At 33.5% G+C, this 19,903-nt stretch overlaps 2 protein-coding genes across 3 annotated transcripts in view; one reads left to right on the top strand and one right to left on the bottom strand.

Annotated features, from left to right (window-relative positions):
- Positions 1 to 19,903, top strand: part of LOC110637041 (zinc finger CCCH domain-containing protein 63-like) — a 79,247-nt gene that overhangs the window by 42,333 nt on the left and 17,011 nt on the right. The window lies entirely within an intron of this gene.
- LOC110637010 (subtilisin-like protease SBT1.1) lies at positions 6,546 to 9,407 on the bottom strand. Its single transcript, XM_021786926.2, has 2 exons — positions 9,146 to 9,407; positions 6,546 to 9,012 (listed from the first exon to the last, which is right to left on the bottom strand). The coding sequence occupies exon 2, from the start codon at positions 9,005 to 9,007 to the stop codon at positions 6,710 to 6,712; it is 2,298 nt and encodes a 765-aa protein (XP_021642618.1). The 5' UTR covers positions 9,008 to 9,012; positions 9,146 to 9,407; the 3' UTR covers positions 6,546 to 6,709.

Raw genomic sequence — 19,903 nt, 5'->3', positions numbered from 1 at the left:
CATCAATAGGATAAAGGCCTGGAGGGTAAGAGAATGGGCACTGAAAGCAATAAATACAGATGGGAAGATCAATATGGTAGATTTTATGACTATAGAGAGGAGACACTTAGAACCAACCCATATACTACATTTGAGTTTGTCACTGATAGAGGAGTTTTTAAGAGACTGTACATCTGTTTAAGGCCACTAAAGAAGGCATTTAATGTTGGTTGTAGAAATTTGATGTGCTTAGATGGATGTTGGCTTAAAGGCAAATGTGGTAGTTAACTGTTATTTGTTGTTGCCATAAACCCTAATGATTGCATATTTCCAATTGCATATATAGTTGTTAAAACAAAAAATTGTCAAAATTGGAAGTGGTTCCTTAAGCATCTTAAAAAGGACATGCAAATGCGCAACTGTGATAGCTAGACCTTTATGTCAGACAGACAAAAGGTATGTAAATGAGTTTAATCAAATGAGCACATTTTTTATTTGAGCAATTTCATTTTTATTCCTCATTTTTTTTTGCTATGTTTTGTATTATTTGCTTCATTTTTATGGATTGATATTGATGTGTTGTGTTATGTTAGGTTGATTATAGGGTTTTATTGGGGCTCTTGAGGATTTGTTCCCTAACTTAGAGCATCGATTCTGTGTGAGGCATTTATACACCAACTTTAGGCTCTATTTAGGCCTAAAGAATTGAAGGACCTCTTATGGAATGTTGTAAGGGATTCTTACACAGCCAAATTAGATTTCTGGTTGGGAAAGGTGGAAGAAAAAAATGTAGAAGCAAGGAAATGGCTGAGAAAGAGACCATGTGAACATTGGAGCCAAGCATGTTTTAAACTTGAAGCAAAATATAACATACTGACAAATAATCTATGTGAATGCTTCAACATGTACATATTGGATGCTAGGGATAAGCTCATCATTACCATGTTAGAAATTATTAAAACCAAACTGATAAAGAGGATGCTTAGGAAAAAAGAAGAGATATGTAAATTGAAAGGTTCTTTGTGTCCTAAGATATAGAAAAAAAAACTAGATGAAATGAAGGCCTTGGCATGCATGTTTCAACCTAATTTTTTTAGGGGACCCAAGGTTCAAGTGTTTGGATGTGGTAGTTAATTTGTTGTGAACATTGCAAATAGAACATGTACTTGTAGGAGATGGGATATAAATGGTATCCCTTGTGCTCATGCCTACTCAGTAATTTATGGCAATAATGAGCAACCTAAGCAATATGTATATGAATGTTACCATATTGCTACATATGGCAGGGTTTATAGTTATTATATAAACCCAACAAATGGGATGGACATGTGGCCTAAAGTTAACACACCACACAAACTCTTGCCTCCAGGATCATTGCAGAAAAAAAGAGGAAGAAAAGGCAAGGCAAAAGGAGGCCAAGGAAATTGAAAATGCACAGGCAACAGGCAAAATGAGCAAAAAAAGGTATTGTTTCAAAGACGTGCAGTGTTTGCGGGCAGGCAAGCCATAATAAAAGGTTTCGTCAGGATGTTACAACTATCCAAACACAATCAGAAAAGGTATTATCTATCAAATAAAGTATTTAATGTATTTATAGTACCTTTTGTTTTAAAATGCAATTTATTAGTACTTTTTATAATTTTTTGTGCCTAATATAGGGGAACCAAAGTATTGGGTCATCATATAGAATTCAAATAGAAAAGAAGAGGCAATACAATATTAAATCTCTACTTACCTTACATATTATCCTAATTGTGCTTATGTGTATGTGAATTTAATAAATATACTTTCTTTAGACGAATCATAGGAATGCAGGAGTGCAGAGATCTAAGATAGCTTCTTATGCATTTGTCCAACAAACTCCATTTCAGGGGCATAGCATTGTCATAGTTAGGTGGATGATGAATGTGAACTTTCTAAAACTACTTGTAGTTACAATTATTTTTTAAGATGTTGAGTAAACTCATTAAGTGACCAACTTAAAATGTATATAGGGAATAAGTCAAACTGTGCCAACTTCCTCAACACTTAAAGGATCTATTGCAACAGAGTTACATAGTGTAAGTAAATGTGATTAAATCAAATTACATTCATTAAATATATTCTTCAATCATATATTGTTTGCTATTTTTTTATTATTTTTTGTTTCAATGTAGGGTACACAAAGGCCTGCTACAGTTCAAATAAGAGTAAGGATAAGGGTTGCAAAGTCAAGCAAAGGTAGACAAGGGCCAGCTTGATTTTGTAGATATTTTGAATTTTGTTGTTATGCGTATGCCATGTTTATATTGGACATATGTTTAGTTTGTAATTATATCTAAGTATATAAGATAGGCAATTTGCTGGATATTGTGAGGGCAATAGTTTGATATAGGTATAATTTTGATTTTGAAAATATTGACACAGGGCTTGATGGCTTTATATAGGTTTAGGTCATTCAGTTTGTTTTTTTGTGCTTCAGATATTGAATCAAAGTATTACTGTTTTGATTCAATGTTGAGGCAATATTACACAGGGCAGTCAATGGTATACCAACTTTTAAATCTTAATGTATTATTTTGTTCTTCAGAGTTTGAAGCATGGGTACCTTTTAGACAGGTTGTAACAATTTATGGATATTTATATGGCAGACATAATGTTATTTTGGTTTAATTTTAATTCTAATATAGTATTTTTTATTATGTTTACTTTAAATATAAATCTAGTTGAATATCTCAAGTTAAAAAAAGTTATTAATTTTCATTGATTGTTGGTTGATAAGATAATCTCATCGAGTATATTGTATCTCTATAGTCACTCAAATTTTTCTTGTATAACAGGAACATCCTTCAACCTTATTAATTGTAACACAATTGTCCTTTGACTTTATTAATTGTAACACCATTATCCTTAAACTTTGTTAATTATAACACCACTGTCCCATAACTTACTGTAACGTAACACAATTATCAGATAATTATTACAATACATTAACACAAAAATTAACTTTTAGATCAATTCACACATACTATGGAAATAAAGATGCTAAGTTCACTTTCATTACATTGAAATTAAAATACATTCCAACTTTTCTTACATAAAAACCTAACAAGCACCAAAACATGAACACCATCAACAACCCAATATATCTAAAAAGCGCCACCTAAACTCCAACTGCATATGTTCTGAAAAACAACTACAAGAAGCAAAAAAACAAACAACCATTTCCATATATTGTATCCTTTCTCCGTCTTCAATTTTTCAGCTTCCCTTCCGTTCTCCATTCTTCTAACTAGATTTAGCAACCCAACAAGAACTGCATTAGCTTGGCTTGGGAACTTTGGATCAGCCCAATTAAAGTAATTGTAGCAATCACCTTTCCGCAAATAGGCATCAAGGTAATTGAAATTAAAAATATTTATGAATCCACTTTCATGCAATACCATCAAAATATATAACCTTGAGATGCTTACCCCAAACTTGCTGCACCCATAAAACCTTATTCCTGGATGACCATTTGTCCAAGACGTTGTCAATTTGGCTTCCTCATCACAACACAACGGGATCCCATTTGGTGAGAGCCTTTTGTGTGACATCTTTAGTTGGGTCCTTCAATGCTGAGGCCAAGTAGCTCCTTCAATGGCGACGCAAGGGAGCTCCTTTGTTGGTTCTTGTTTCAAACTCCTTCAATGGAGAACAAAAGAAGATGAGAAGGTAAGATGTGCAGTTTTAGAGAGACCAAATGTTTAGTGAGAGAAAATGTTTAGTAAGATGTACAATGTTTAATAATTAAATACTTATTTTACTATCTTTTAAAAATTTTTAATATATCAAAATAAATTTATAATTTTAGATATAATTTTTTGAATTTAAAATAAATCATCGTTTATCATATAATAATTAAATGAAAGGTGGTTTTCCCCACAATATATTTCACCACACGAATACAATTCTTACACTTTGTTAAACTTGACTTGAGCAATTCCCTGAAAGATTCCAGTGGAATCATTAATTGCTAAGTAAAATTCAAAGCAAAAGAGACAAGATAACATGGAGCTTATGGAGAAGGAACAGAGTAGGATACTTATATGGACCTTGACCAGGGTGATGCACTATGGATGTTTCCTCTGGTGGTGACTAAAAGTCTGCTGTCTTTATTGGGTTCAATAATTCTTCATTATACAATAAAAAGCTACTTTTTACTTTTATATCATAGACTTTGCCCTATTTGACAAAAACTTTTGAAATAATATTTATTATTTTGATCATATTTAAAATATTATTTTTTTATTTATATTATTTAATGACATAATATTTATAATAATATTAAGATATTAAGAGAGTAGTTTATGAAGAGTTACAATTTCTAACTTTTAGAGGTTAAGAGAGTATTTTAATCAAGGTAATAAGATAATACAATTATTTTTGTATTTAATAGTTATTTTTACCGAAGACTTCTATTTTAAATTATTATATAAATAGTTAATTACTAACAGCTAATATTTAATCATTAATAGCTAATAAAATAGTTGACAGCTGAACAGGACTTTAATTAAAAATTGAATCTTCTATATACTCGAGTGTATACATCTAATCAATTAATAATGACATATTAATTAAAATTACAATAAGTCTCATGAATAGTTTTAGAATTATGACTCAAAATCCTAGTAGAATTTGGATAAATATTTTCCTAATTTGAGTGAGAGAAATATTCCTTAATAGGATAGAGGAATATTTTTTATATAGAGTAGAACTCTTGTTTTAGTGTTAATCCTAAATTAAGTGGGACTCATAATCAGATTAGGATTAAGGAAATTAATACTATAAATAAGAGAATGATAAAAAAAAGTTATTTGCCTTTCAACTCATAGAATGAGGCTGTCGCCCATCGTAGAGAGGGACTTTGCCAATTGCTGAAGATTTAGCTTTACCCATTGATGAGGTGCTCCTGCCCATTGTAGTCCCATTAAGGAAAAGAGAGGTTTCGGCCTATAGTGGAGAAAGGACATAGAATTCAATAAAAGATTCTTATCCATTGGTGAGAGGGCTCTTGCCCATATAGTTGACAACACTTTATATGGTGTAATGTTATCATAGTAAATATATTGGGTTATATCTAGAGGAGATTGAGAGGGACTAACTAATATATTTACTATGAGTAGTTTGATGTAGTGTGAGTTCTCTTGGGTGTAATTGGATTTATGGGTACTATAACTTTGAGTTTGTAATGATGATTTATTATTATTGATAGTAGAATATGACATGCCTGTGAATGTAACCCTATGTTAAGAGGGTGAACCACATAAATATTGGTGTTTTATGTGTTTGCTTTATTTCTTTACAGTTTATATGATTCCGCAGTGCACAAAAAATTGGTATCAAAGCATGTGGATAATCTTGGTAAGTTTGATTGAATATGGAGCTACTGCGACATGTAAAAAGTCGCACATGCAACCATGGTGATGGTGGAGAGTTGAATTTAAGGAGGAGCTCTTGATATAAAATCAAGATGGTTGATGGTGCGAAAATTTTTTGAATAAAGAAGTAAGTTACACTCAAGATGAAGATTGAAGAATGGAGATTTGAAGGGTTCAAGATCAAGTATAGAGATTTGATGATTTGATGACACCCAAAAATTTGAGGTAAACAATAGTTGATGGATTTTGAGTCAAGGTGGAGATTATTAGAACTATAACTCAAAATCCGAGTAGGATTTGGATAGAACTTTTTCTAATTTGAATGAGAAAAATATTTATCAATAGGATAGATGAATATTTCCTATATAGAGTAAAACTCTTATTTTAGTGTTAATCCTAAATTGAGTAGGACTCCTAATCATATTAGGATTAAGGGAATTGATACTATAAATAAGAGAATGGTAAAAAAAGTTATTTAGTTTTCAGCTTATGGAGTGAGGTTGTCGCTCATTGTAGAGAGAGGTTTTGTCAATTGCTGAGGATTTGGTTTTGTCTATTGATGAGGGGCTCCTACCCATTGCAGTCCAATTAAGGGAAAGAGAGGTTTCGGCCTATGGTAGGGAAAGGACATAGAATTCAATAAGGAATTCTTGTCCATTGGTGAGAGGGTTGTTACCCATATAGTTGAAGACACTCTATGTGGTGTAATATTATAATAGTAAATATATTGGGTTATATCTAGAGGAAATTAAGAGGGATTAAATAATATATTTACTATGAGCAGTTTGACATAGTGTGGGTTCTCTTGAGTGTAATTAGGTTTATGAGTAGTATAAGTTTGAGTTTGTAATGATGATTTATTATTGTTGATAGCAGAAGATGGCATTTATGTGGATGTAACTCTATGTTGAGAGGATAAATTACGTAAATATTGGTGTTTTGTGTGTTTGCTTTATTTCTTTACAGTTTACACGATTCCATGGTATACAACACATAGTTTTCTTTTGGTTTAGGATTAAAACACATTAATATAGATGAGAATTTTCCTTAATTAAGATTAAAATTTAAAATTTTATAATTTTAAAAATATTAAAGTATCATCCAACATAGGCCTAGCACCAAGCATTTTTGTTGTTTTACTTACATTGGGTTGTTTCGCTTTCAAAGGAAAGGTAAAGCAAAAATAGATTTCACAAATATTTAAATACAAATTCCACATAAAAACTACACAGAACTTGATGTTAAGTATTTTTGTCTTATTTCTGAGCATATAAGAATGAAGCTGTAAACGATTTCTGCTATATCAAACAGGATTTGCGGCAATCCCAAAACTATTGCCAAGTTACTGCTATGGGACTTCTGACCTTGTACTTGTCTGAAATCCAAATTATAGATCCAAAAGAGTAACTTGCTCTGGTATCTCTTCCTCTCAACCTAACAAAAGTTACATTGTAACTCAGTTCCTCCCCCAGTTTTTGAAAACTCAGAATCTTAGGCTGAATAATTATTGACACCCCATTGGGTTCCTGGACTTGTACTGCATAAGTACTCTGCGATGTCCCTACATTTGTCACCCTTCTGTTGTATGTTTTGGTGATATTTTTAGCATTACCTTCAAAATTCACAGCAAAAGAAGGGTAGTTAAGGTCACCAGGCTGAAGAATTGTATTGTTAGGGCATCTGAAACTCCTTCTTGACACTAGAACTAATTGAGAAGATGTATAATTCAGGCTGCACAGATAGTTTAGATAGTCCTCTGTGGTGATATTATATATTAGCCCTGGATCAGAAGCACTTTCGGGGTTGACATGCCCTGAACCGAAAGCGAATGGCGTAGCTGATACAGAGTTTTTGGCTCCAAAATCAGCAATCGGAGCATTACTGTTGTCTAGAACATAAGCTGAAGTCATTAGTGCTGATTTGATTGCTGCTGGCGACCAGTCTTTGTGGATCGACTTGAGTAGTGCAGCTAGGCCACTAACATGAGGGCATGACATTGATGTTCCTGAAATTATATTGAACAGTACACTCCTGTTATCGCTCTTGAGTAGTGATGGGCTAGATAAAGGTGGCCAAGCGGCTAAAATGTTCAACCCTGGTGCAGTCACATCCGGCTTTATCACTTCCGGTGCCACTGAACTAGGCCCTCTGGATGAGAATGCAGCCATTGCTGGTGCACGATTACCATATGTTGTTCCTTTAAAAGTAATTGAAGCAGTAGGTCTTTTAGTTGAGTTGACATACTCTTTAATAGCTATCCCTGCTGAGGCTCCTAAAGAGGTGGCTGGCAGGACATGGGGATCAGCGAAATGCTCTTCACCTTGAGTGTTGATTAGTAGCATTCCTGCTCCACCTGCTAATTTCACTTGCTCTCCCTTTGCGGTTCGGCCGTTCATTCCTCTCTCACAGACAACAAGTTTGCCTCTAACTAGCTTCTTGTTGAGAGAGCCGCTAATGCAATACCTAGCTGATTGACCACCTGCAGTTCTTCCATATGCGATTGGCAATTTCTTGGTTGCTTTGCCAGAATACAGAGATGATCCAGAAAAAGTTTGTCCATTGCCAAGCTTGACAGTTGTTGAAAAGCTTCGATCAGTGTAGCTAGCAGCAACTGTCATGATCCATGGTGCGGTGTTGGCTACAGTTGAGCTAGATGGACCAGAATTGCCTGCAGAGCAAGAAACAAAAACCCCATTTTGGGTTGCCCCAAATGAGGCTGTAGCAAGGTCATCAGAATAAAACGGCTTTTCTCTTCCTCCCAAAGAGAGGGACAGCACATCAACACCATCCGCAACAGCTTGGTCCATAGCCGCCAATAAATCAGTGTTGGCGCAACCTAATGACCAACAGACCTTATAGACTGCAATTCTTGCTGTGTACTTCATTCCAGCTGCTGCGCCATTAGCCAAGCCAAAAAAGTTTGCTTGGTCTACAAGGTTTCCAGCAGCAGTTGATGCAGTATGTGTTCCATGACCTTGAGAATCCCGAGGGGATCGGTAATCAACAGTTTCATTGATTCTTCCTCTAATGGACTCATAACCTTTGAAGAAAGCTCTTGCACCAATGATTTTCTTGTTGCAATTTGACGGTGAAAACTTTGTGCCACTCTCGCATGCGCCTTTCCATCTGGATGGCACTGCAGATAAGCCTGTGTCCTTGAAACTAACATGCTCTGGCCAGATTCCAGTATCAAGAATGCCAACTATCACATCCGAAGCCAAGTTTTGAGCATTCCAAAGTCCTTTACCACTTTGCAGTCCAAGAAACTGAGGGGTGTGCGTGGTGTGGAGAGTTAGCATTTCGTCAGGAATTGCAGCGAGAAAACCATTGATTTTGCTCAAGGCTTCGACTTGTTCTTTAGAGAGCTTCGCAGCAAAACCAGAAATTGCCGTTTCGTAGACATAAAGGAGCTGGGGAGAAGCTGTTTCTTCTTCTTCTTCTTCTTGAGATGAGAATTCTGTGACAGAATTGATAATTGCTTCATACCATTGTTTGGAACTTCCTGGAGAGTGATACAAGGCAGGGATCTTGGTTTTGTCCATATGAATTACATATGTATGTTTGTCAATTAAAGCAGTGGACAGTGTAGCCGTTAAAGCTAGCAACAATAAGCACATCCTCAAGATCATGCTGGCTATGAATTCCAAAAGAAAAATCATATATCAGAAAAAGAATGCATGTAACAATCTAACAAAAAAGTTTAAGTACTTCATGAATCATACCTAAAATTCAAAAATATGGGAAGGTGGATCCTATTATACAAGTACCTTGCTTTGTGCCTGAATCCAAGAGAAGAATGCAGCAGGAGCAGGATGAAGAATGAGCAGTAGTTGAAGAGTATTTTATATTGGAAATTGAAATAAGATCATTGGGTGGCTTTAATGTGTTGATAGCATAAATTTGTTGTGCTCAATCAATTGCCGATTAATTATCATCTCCACTTTCCCTTTTTTTCTGTTGGAAAGTGCTCGCCTTGAAATGGATTCAATTGGACAAAAGTGCGCGCCCAAGGCTATGCATAAACCTCCACGAGCTACAGAAAGGTGGGGTGTGGGACGGGCTTAAACAGAGCTTTGACAATTATACTCCAATATCCCATATAAAACTCGGTGATTAAAGCTGCTTTTGAGAAAGTTACGTGTGTGTGTGTGTAGACATATATTTTTTATTTAAATTGAATTCGAACCGAATTGATGACGATTTTAATATAATTTAATTAAATATTTTTTTTAAATAATAAAAAAGTTTTAAAAAGTTATTTTATTATTTTTAAAATTTTTATTTAAAATTTTAATATAATATTTTTCTTATTAATGACTCAAACAACAATAAATTAATTTTTTTAAGATAGTAAAACGTACACACATAAAACAAGGAAACAACGAGGACCCACTTTTTATTATATAGTAGGAATGATCCACTTGAAGTACTATTTTTTAGTGCTTCTAGTGTACCTAATAATTAACCGAAAACAATATATTTTATCACAAAATTATGATTATTTTGTGATATGCATGCTCCACATTCAACATGAGATTTCATAAGGACCTATCTTCTCTCCAACAAAGTTAATAATGCAAGACGCCAACCCCACAAAAACGGCAAAATGTTTCTTGGTAGGGAGAGTTGACTTGTATCATCGAAGTGCTTTAGTTGGCACTTTCAACGGTGCTAAAGGCTGCATTAGTTGAAATTGGAGGGTTTATGAAAAGATGAGATATATCTTCATTCGTAGAATAAATCATAAAATCAAAATTATTTTGCATCTTTAAGTTTCGCTCATAATTTATTTCTTTGAAATTATTTTGCTACAACTTGTTGCAAATAAGGGAGAATGCATCTCAAAAGTAGTGTTGTTCACAAAAATAGAGTGTGTACAGAAAAATTGATAAGATTAACTCAATCTCAAAAGCTAATTTAAAATAAAGAGATTTGCTTAAAGTTTATATATAGCTGAAATACCTCGTTTCAAATCAATGTGGAACAATATAGAGCTTATTATCAATTAATTTTTAATTATATAAAATATATTATAAAATTATTTAAAAATTTTAAGAGTACTTATTCAGTTGGTTGATAAAGGAAGAAAGAATAGGAAATAATATTTTGGAAGAGGAGAAGCTTGCAATAATGGTCCTGGTGACGATTTTGTTGGTGGGGGGTATGGGTGATAGTGGGTTTGGCAGAAAGAAAAAAAAAAGCCATTAAGCATTTATTCTGGAATTCATGGCTTCTTTATTTGCAGTTTGCTTGCTTTCTGTGTAAGTGGAAATGGTGCTGTGTAAGCCAAGAAAAGAAATTGAATGGGGACCAATGCCATAGCAAGTGGATCACTCGATGACACCATCTGGCTCTGTAAGTTGTGAGGACTGGGGCATGATGAGGATCTTGTCACTGTTTTCTTTTTTTTAGTCCATTTTGACGTGTGCTGGGCGGAGAAATCAAACCAGTTATGCCCACTGGACCAAATTTATCAACTATCTTTTTATTTAAGTTTCCTTTGGGTAATTTTTTTTTTTTTGGTTTTCACTGTTATATTTTATAACGATGAAAACAAGATAGAAAAATTCATTTTATTTTATTTTTGTTTCTCTAAGAAAAAAAATTTAGGTGAGAAAGATTCTCAGTTTAATGTCATGACATATCACCTATCTTTTTTAAGGAGAGAGTTTACAGATCATTCATTAAGAATAACTATGAATAAGACTCAAACTCTCCATCTAATAGAAATTACCAATCGAAACAATCCTCATTGGCAGAAAAAATATTATTAAAATAATTAAATAATTTTTTAATTTTTTTAAGAGTTAATTATTGGCAATTTTTTTAAAAATCTTTATTGGGATTTCATTCCATTGAGTTAAAAAAAAAATTGTTATTTATACTGGAATAGAGATTTAAAATCTTGATATTCTTCACGTTTACTTTAAATAATGTGATATGCTTCCCTTTGGAAGCTTTGCTATTCTTCTATTCTTTCTCTATCCCCTTTTTTTTCAATTAATTAACTTATTTAGATTTTATTTTGGCATTGAGTTTCATAATTTAAAAGGTAATTTTAGAAAATTTATCATTTTATATTTTATTAAAAAAGCTATTTGGAAAAAGAATTATATTTTATTATTTTAATATTTTTATGACTTTATTGTAAAATTTAATTTTTAATATTCTTTAATTAATATATTTTAAAAATGATTTTTTTTTCTCAACAATAATTTCAAAACAAATCCTTATTCTATGTGTGCAACACACCATAATAAATTGAATAATATATTAATGAATGGTATTATAATTTTGTTAGAATTTAATTTAAATTGATCAGAATATAAAATTTGTCAAACAAATAGAAAATTTTCTAAAATTTACATTGTGAATATGGTATCATTTTATTTCTACATATAAATTAGACAATTATATAGATATACATACATGCAAGCATAAATGATTTCTTACAGTGTTTTTAGATTCAAACATGTTTCGTGCTGATAAAAAAGAAAATGGACACGATTGAAAATTGATGATAATCAAGGCTGAACCATGAATGGAGGTAGATCGGCGTTGTCTGTGGGTGTAATTTTGTGAGAAGTGAACATGAGTTTGAAGCTGTGAATGCAATGTATAATTGCAAAAATCGTAAAAGTACCAAAAAAAGCCACGAGAATTACAATAAATAAGGTAGCCGCTGCATGGCTTTCTGGGGCTTTGGATTCTTCCAATACCTTCCTCTGATTTATAATCCCAAGAATCATCAAAAGGGCTGCCATCGAAAACCCACACAAGGTGGCCAGGTTCCTTAAAATTGCATCCAAAAGACTACCACTTTCCATTTCTTCCTCAGCTTGTGTAATCATCCATCATAAACAAAAATGTTCCAAGTTGACAATTGGAACTTCATTGGATTTTCCAATTTGGATGCTATGAATGAATATTGATGTGCATCCTTAAGAAACTAAAAACTTGCAAGAAAGGGCCAGCTTGGAATGTAACAGGATCTGCCTCTGTATATGGAGCTTCTTAATTTAGTAAAGGAGGCAACTGCTTCGTTACTAATATATATAAATATATAATCTTGAAACTGAAACTGAGAGAAGGTTGTTATATTAGCTTTAAATTTGATTTAAATCACATAAATATATGCTCTTTTTTCTGAGTCTTAACAGTTGTAAATATTGTTGCAGGAATTGGTTCCATATATCCCTGTAACATTTTAAAGGAGCAAATTGTTGTGTGGCAAGGAAAGGATTACAAGCCTGCAGAAGATGAACTCTTGTCTACTGATAGAGATTTCTTTGATGATTCTGAGAGCAGTGTGGAAGTAGTTCTACTCTGGCGATGATTAGTAGTTTCTTTCTTGGTGCTTGTTAAGCTCCAGTTTCATATATTTTTGTTGAATTTGATGCTTGCGTTCTCCAATCTCGAATGTGAGAAGATCTAGAGGAGGCTGTAACACCTCTATATGCATAGCCTGGTATATTGCACTGTTTCGATGACAGGTGTCGGTCCGGACAATTAAGAGGATTAGAACTATGTTTAAGACACCTAGAAAAACTCTGAATGAAAATAAATAATGAGTACCAGATAGTGAAGTATAAATAAGAAAAACAAAGCATAAAATGTTAAATGAGCCGAGAGTCACAACAATGGGTGACCTTCCTGGGAATTGACTGCGAGGACAATCCTAACCCTACTTTTGAACGGGAAATTATGGCATCGTGGTCTTAAGGACTATTGCGAACCTAGTGGAAAAGAGAAAATCACAGAAAAGAGTTGATAAGTAGATCAAATAATTAGGTCAGAACTCTGGAAGAAATACCAGATTATTTGCAAACAGGATCAATCCGGTGAGGGGCAATTTGGTCAATTCAACCCTAGAGGTGACTCTTGACCTAACTGTCCAACAAAATTGGAGAAAGGAAAATTTTGGAATGTATAATTAAATTAAAGAACTAGGGAAAAATAAAGAAAAAGAAAAAAGAAAAGAAAATGAATTTTTACATCACCCTTGTAACATCACCCATGATGTCAAAAATAAAATTTAATTATTCCAATTTTTGACTAAGTCAAAAAGCAAGATAAATACATAAAATTAAAAGAAAAAAAAATGGTCATCTTCATTTCTCTCAAGCTAGCCAGTCCCTCGTCCCTCTCTCATCTCTCTCATGTTTCCTCCATTGAAGCTTGATTTAAAGCTTCATAAACCCTAGAATTTCCCACAAATTCCCCACTAAATTATGATTAAACTTGTTATTTCAACTTGAGAATGAGATTAGAGGAGATAGAAAAGGAATAAATTGAAGAAGTTGGTGAATTGGAAATCCAAAGAAAGGTTAGTAATTTGAACTTGAAATCTTTAGTTAAATTCATGTGTTTCTAGCTAAAGTAACTTAGAATTAAAGTGAAAATGAAACAAATCAAGTGTGTTGGAATTCTTATGAATTTTGGACAGCCTTTGGGGGAGTTGAAATTGGTTGAGTTTGATAAAATTAAAGGGTTAATGAAGTTGAATTAAGTGTGTAGATGTTGATTTTACACTTTAATCTCATTAGTTGCATGAATTACATAATTAGGGTTCTTGGCACTTAGGGTTTAAAGAAAAATTTAGAGAAAATTGGTAATTGATGTATTGGAACCTAATTGAGGTTTGAAATGGTCATTTTGAGTCATTTGGGATGTGTTTGAATGAGTGAAATTGAAGTGCAATTCAGATTAGTGAAGGGTCCCAATCTGCCAGTTTGACCTAGGTCCCTTTGAGGGACCAAAACTGAAATTCTGCTAACCCAATTGGTATGATGCCAATTTAGAATGAAATTAGATACATAAAGACACAATTTTCATTTTGAAACTATGCCCAGAAAGTGACTCTAAGTTAGTGAACAATTAGGTCAAATCCAGAATTGGCACACTACCATTGTACATAAATGACCAAATGAACAGTATGGCCATAACTTGGGCTAGATAGGTTCAAATGACCTGATTTTTGTGGCATTGGAAAGGTATGACATAGCATTACAACTTTCATGAAGAACACCAATCCAAATTCTACCCATAACCAAGTGAAATTACCACCCAAATTTAGTTGTCCAAAACTGCCAGAACTAATAAAGTGCCTAAAAATTCTGGGTAACACTAATCTGGCCAGCCCTATTCAAATGGTCATATATTGGGCTACAAAACTCCAAATGGAGTGATTCAAAAAGGGAATTAAAGATAAAACAATAAGGAACAACTTTGATGAAAGACACTTAGTCAAATTTCCATATAAACTAGACCAATGGAACAGTGTAAAATAGGGCACCAAAACTGAAAATTTGAATTTTCTCTTAGGAGACTTAAAAATTGAAATGGCAACCAAGGTCAACAAATTAGGCACTCAAAATGTGGTACGTGGGTGTAATTGGAATTCACATATCTATTAAGCATAAGAAAGTCAATAATTTGACCATAATGGTACCATGAATAGTAATCCCGAAATGCAAAGTTTAGAAAATGCCAATTTAGGCCTATGTAGAGATACAATTAAATAAGTATGAAATAAATTATTGGATTTGTTATGAGATAAGATACTGAAACACTATAAATTGCGTGTTTCAGCTGAAAAATACTTGAAAAAGGACAAGGCAAACTGAGTCAAGGTCTAGAGGCAACTCACATCAGGTTTGTACATAAAATTTCTTTTAAATTATAGTTTTCACATTGAAAATTGATTTGTTATATATTGTGAATGTGTTTTGTTCATTATGAATTTCAAGAATGTTGTATTGCCTATTTTATAATGAAAATTTAGAATAAAAATTATTTATTGATTTGTATGAAATATTTGAACAATATGGTTTTGAATTTGATTTTGGCCATGGGAATTTTATTTGAAAATTTGTGTGTTGCCTACTTTAGGAATAGAGATTTGAAATGAAGTTTGTTTGATTGTTGTATCAATTATAATTGAACATTCTAGTTTTAAATTTTTTTTATTCATACTTGGCATGGCAATATTACTATGTTCCTCCTCCACTTGTGGGGTTGAGTTTGATATTTGATCATTTTCCTCTCTTTTTAGCTTGCCAGTCTGAGGTGAGTTTGGATGAGTACTCATTAGCTAGTTAGCCACCTCCCTCATTGATTTCGATTAGTGGGGTGAGTTTACCTTGTCGTGTGTACAACACGGCATATTTGGAAATTTTGTGTCATGGCCTAAGTTGTGTTATTGATTGGCAACACTGTGTTTATTAAATTGTTTGATCAAATTTGTGTTATATTGATGCTTTGAAAATTGTAAAATATTTAAATTGTGATTTGTTATAAATGTGATTTGAAAATTATGAAATGTGATTGTGTAATGTTTAAATTATGATTTAGCAATGAATAGTTTATGTTCAGCTTTTTAAATTTTATTGTGCACCACTGACTAAAATTTACTCAACGATAGCTTTATTTTGCTGTCGCAGATAGGAAAAAGGATATAGCAGCAGAGTGAGCTGCTACAGAAATAGGGGAGTACAGTTTGAAGATTTTGTACGGGTATTTATCTATACCCTTGTAAATTTGACTTGATATAAATAATCTTTTGTTCATATGTATCTAAGTAGTTAGATAAACAGTTGTACATTAAAGTTTATAATAATATTATTTTTTATTTTTCTTTGTAAATTAAGACTTGTGTATGTAAATTTAATTTAATGCAATGTTCATGAGTTTATCGAATTATTTTGAAAAATTTTTGAGTTGTGAATTTTGAATTGAAATTTGGTTGAATTGTACTGATTTGAGAATATATTGGCGGTTGGGGTTGAAAAATGAAATTATTGAGAGTGTTTTCACAGGTTTTGAAGAACTAGTTTTTCCCAATTATAGACGGTATTCTGCCGAAATTTTTATAAAATTTGCGGAAACTTTAAATTGATTAAAATTTTGATATGTGGTTTAACTTCAAATAAAAGTTTTTAATTCCTACTAAAAGTGCTCGCCACCTTCAAAAAGTAAGAAAATTATTTTAAAATCCCTTGTAGTGTATTTAATGGGTTATCGGTAGTTGAAGTTTGGTAATTCATTAGGTATACTACGGGATCATGTTATGCCTTACAGAGGGGTAAGGTGTGACAGAGGCTCAATGAACAAAACAAAACAAAAAAAAATAGAGAAGAGCTACTGGGAATGAAGAGCCCAGTAGAAAGAAGAGATGAGGGGAAGAAATTATATTCTTCTCGTTCATGAATAACAGCAATGTACACCTGGTTCTTATATACAAAAGAATGGATTTCTCTAGAATACATACAGCTAAGCATGGGAATTCCCTCCAAGAGTAACAACCCGTAACAAACTATCTATTTCACTTTCCATGCATTTTCATTACTTTGGTTTGGACTCAAGCCTTAGCTTGCTTCTGCTGGAGATGGTGCTGTGCACCGTATCACTTAACCAAGTACTACACATCATTTTGCTGGACTCTATATTTCGGATTGTTTCTCTTTGCATAAATACATGGGCAAAGTCGTGTCAGCTGTTTGCATCTTTCTCATCACCCCCTCAAGCTGTAGGTTGGTGAGTGAGTAATCAACCAAACCCAGCTTTGAAATAAGTGTGGAAAACAAAGGACAACTGAGACATTTGGTGAACACATCTGCTAATTATGTTTTGGAGCTAACATGGTGAGGCTTAATAAACCCTTTCAGCATTTGATCTCGCACCACATGACAGTCAATGTTAAGATGTTTGGTGCATTCATGGAAGACAGGGTTGGAAGCAATGTGGATGGCAGCTCTATTGTCACAATAAAGGGGTATAGGTAAAGAAGGTTATAGTTGGAAAGTCTGAAGTAAGTACGATAATCATTGGAGCTCACAAACAGTCGAGGCCATACTTCTGTATTCAGCTTCAGCAGATGATCTGCTAACAATGGTTTGTTTCTTTGATTTCCAAGAAATGAGAGCACGTCCAAGGAAAACACAAAACCCTGTGATAGATTTTCTAGTATTAGTACAAGAAGCTCAATCTACATCACAATATGCAGTAAGATGAAGAGGGTTCTCCACAGGGTAGAACAATCCTTTACCAGGACAACTCTTGAGATATTTGAGAACATGGATAGCAGCGTTCCAATGTAATTGCCTTGGATATTGCATATATTGGCTGAGCTGCTGCACAGAGAAAGAAACATCCGATCTTGTAAGATTTATGTAGAGTAATTTGCCCATCAATCTTCTATATTTTTCTGGATGAGCAAGAAAAGGACTATCATCAGAGGATAATTTCATGCCTCTTGGAATTGGAATCTATGCAGGCTTAGCATTATTTAAACCAAGGTCAGTAAGAATATCCAGAATATATTTCCTTTGGTTGAGGTACATGCTTGAGGAGGATCTGGCAATTTCTAATCCCAGGAAGAATTTAGCATGGCCCAAGTCTTTGATAGTAAACATCTTATCTAGGAAATGCTTCAGCATCCATTATATCAGAATCACATGGACCAGAAAGTAAGACATCATCGATATAAACTATAAGAGCGAGGAAATAAGCACCTGACCTTTTGTGAATAAGCAATAATCATAAGGACATTGTTTGAATCCAAACTTAATAAACTTAGCAATGAATTCTTTGCTCCATTGTCTACCAGCCTGTTTGAGTCCATACAGGGATCTTTTAAGCTTGCAAATCTGACCTTGTTGAGCCTTTGCATAACCTGGTGGTGGTAACATATAGAGTTCTTCATCAATAAAGCCATGCAAATAAGCATTATTGATGTCCAATTGATGTATAGGCTAATTGGATGCAGTAGAAATTGCTAAGAATAGCCTTATAATCACTAGCTTTGCCACTGGATTAAAACTATCAGTATAATCAATACCCTCTAGCAGGTTGAAACCCTTGGCTACAAGTCTTGCCTTGTACCTCCCAATACCACCATCTGGTTTGTGTTTAATTTGAAACACCCATTTTGATGCAATAGGCTTCTTATGGGTTGGATAAGGTACCAATTCCCATGTTTGGTTGGCCTCCAATGCCTTTAACTCAAGTTGCATTGCTTTTACCCAATTTGGATCTATTTTTGCTTGTTCGTATGAAACTGGCTCATGAATTAAAGATACTGAGGCAACAAACTGCATGTGATCTTGATTAAAGGTAATATCATACAAGGTAAAGGGTGAGGTAAGATTGTTACCTGAGATGATCTCTGAACTAGGAGAACTAGTGCTATAATGTGGGAAAGATGGATCAAATGTGATATTAACCACAAAATCATTCAACCATGTTGGTCTATGATGAATTCTACTACTCCTCCTAGGACTAATAATAGTATTAGATGGAACATGAAGTTGGGATGATTGAATGGAGGAAGATGGTGTAGGATTAAAAGGGTTGGTGTATGCGAAATGAGATGGTGATTCTGTAGACTCATTTTCTGGCACAGGAACAGGACATAAATCAAAAGATGATGAAGGCCTTATGCTGAGGTAAGGAAAAACGTCTTCATAGAATTTTACATCTCTAAATACGTAAACTTGTTGTGTTTGTTTATTTAGAAGTTTGAAACCTTTATGACCTATATCATATCCAAGATAAATGCTTTGAATGGCTCTAGGATCAAACTTATTTTTGGAAGGATTGACATTTGTACCATAGCATAGACACCCAAAAGTTTTGATACTGTTATAATCAGGAGATTTATTATGTAAGATTTCATATGGACATTTCCAATTGAGTACTACAGTAGGTAGGACATTTATGATGTGGGTAGCATGCAAGATGGAATATCCCTAAAATTTATGTGGTAGACCTTATTGAAATAAAAGAGATCTAGCCACTTGAAGCAAATGCTTGTGTTTTCTCTCAACAATGCCATTTTGTTGGGGCGTATAAGTACATGATTTTTTATGAATGTTTCCTTTCTATTGTAACAATTTATAACATTCAGAATTAACAAATTCAGAACCATTGTCAGTCCTAATGAATTTGACAGATGCATTGAAATGATTATGAATGAATTGGAGAAAGTTGGTTATGGTAGAAAGAACTTGAGTTTTATCTGCAAGTAAATAGATCCAAGTGGTTCTACTATAATCATCAACTATTGTTAAGAAATAAGATGCACCTTGGAGAGATTTAATTCTATAGGGACCCCATAAATCCATGTGTAAGAGTTGGAAAATGATAGACGTAGAGATTGAGCTTTTAGGAAAAGGGAGTCTTTGTTGTTTGGCTAAAGGGCAGACATCACAAACAAAGTTTGTTGGATTATATTTAATTTCAGGAATTTGCACAAGTTTGGATTTGGAAGCATGTCCAAGTCTTGTATGCCATAAGAAGGAGCTAGCCTCATTTTCCTTTACAAACTAACTTGCATTATAGGAATTGATAGTATAACTACTAGATACTAATAGAAAAGGTACTATGACATTATTTGGGATTGACAAATATGCTTGAGATAACTTATATAACCCTTTATCCAACTTTCTAATAGCAAGTAGTCTTCTAGTCCAAAGGTCTTGCAAGTAACAATGAGATTGAGTGAAGATAACTATAATGTGTGAATC

This window comes from Hevea brasiliensis, chromosome 9 (genome assembly GCF_030052815.1).
Source record: "Hevea brasiliensis isolate MT/VB/25A 57/8 chromosome 9, ASM3005281v1, whole genome shotgun sequence".
In the NCBI taxonomy this organism is placed as follows: Eukaryota; Viridiplantae; Streptophyta; class Magnoliopsida; order Malpighiales; family Euphorbiaceae; genus Hevea; species Hevea brasiliensis.
Note: the sequence above shows the minus strand (reverse complement) of the source record. Positions and strands in the feature narration are given on the sequence as shown.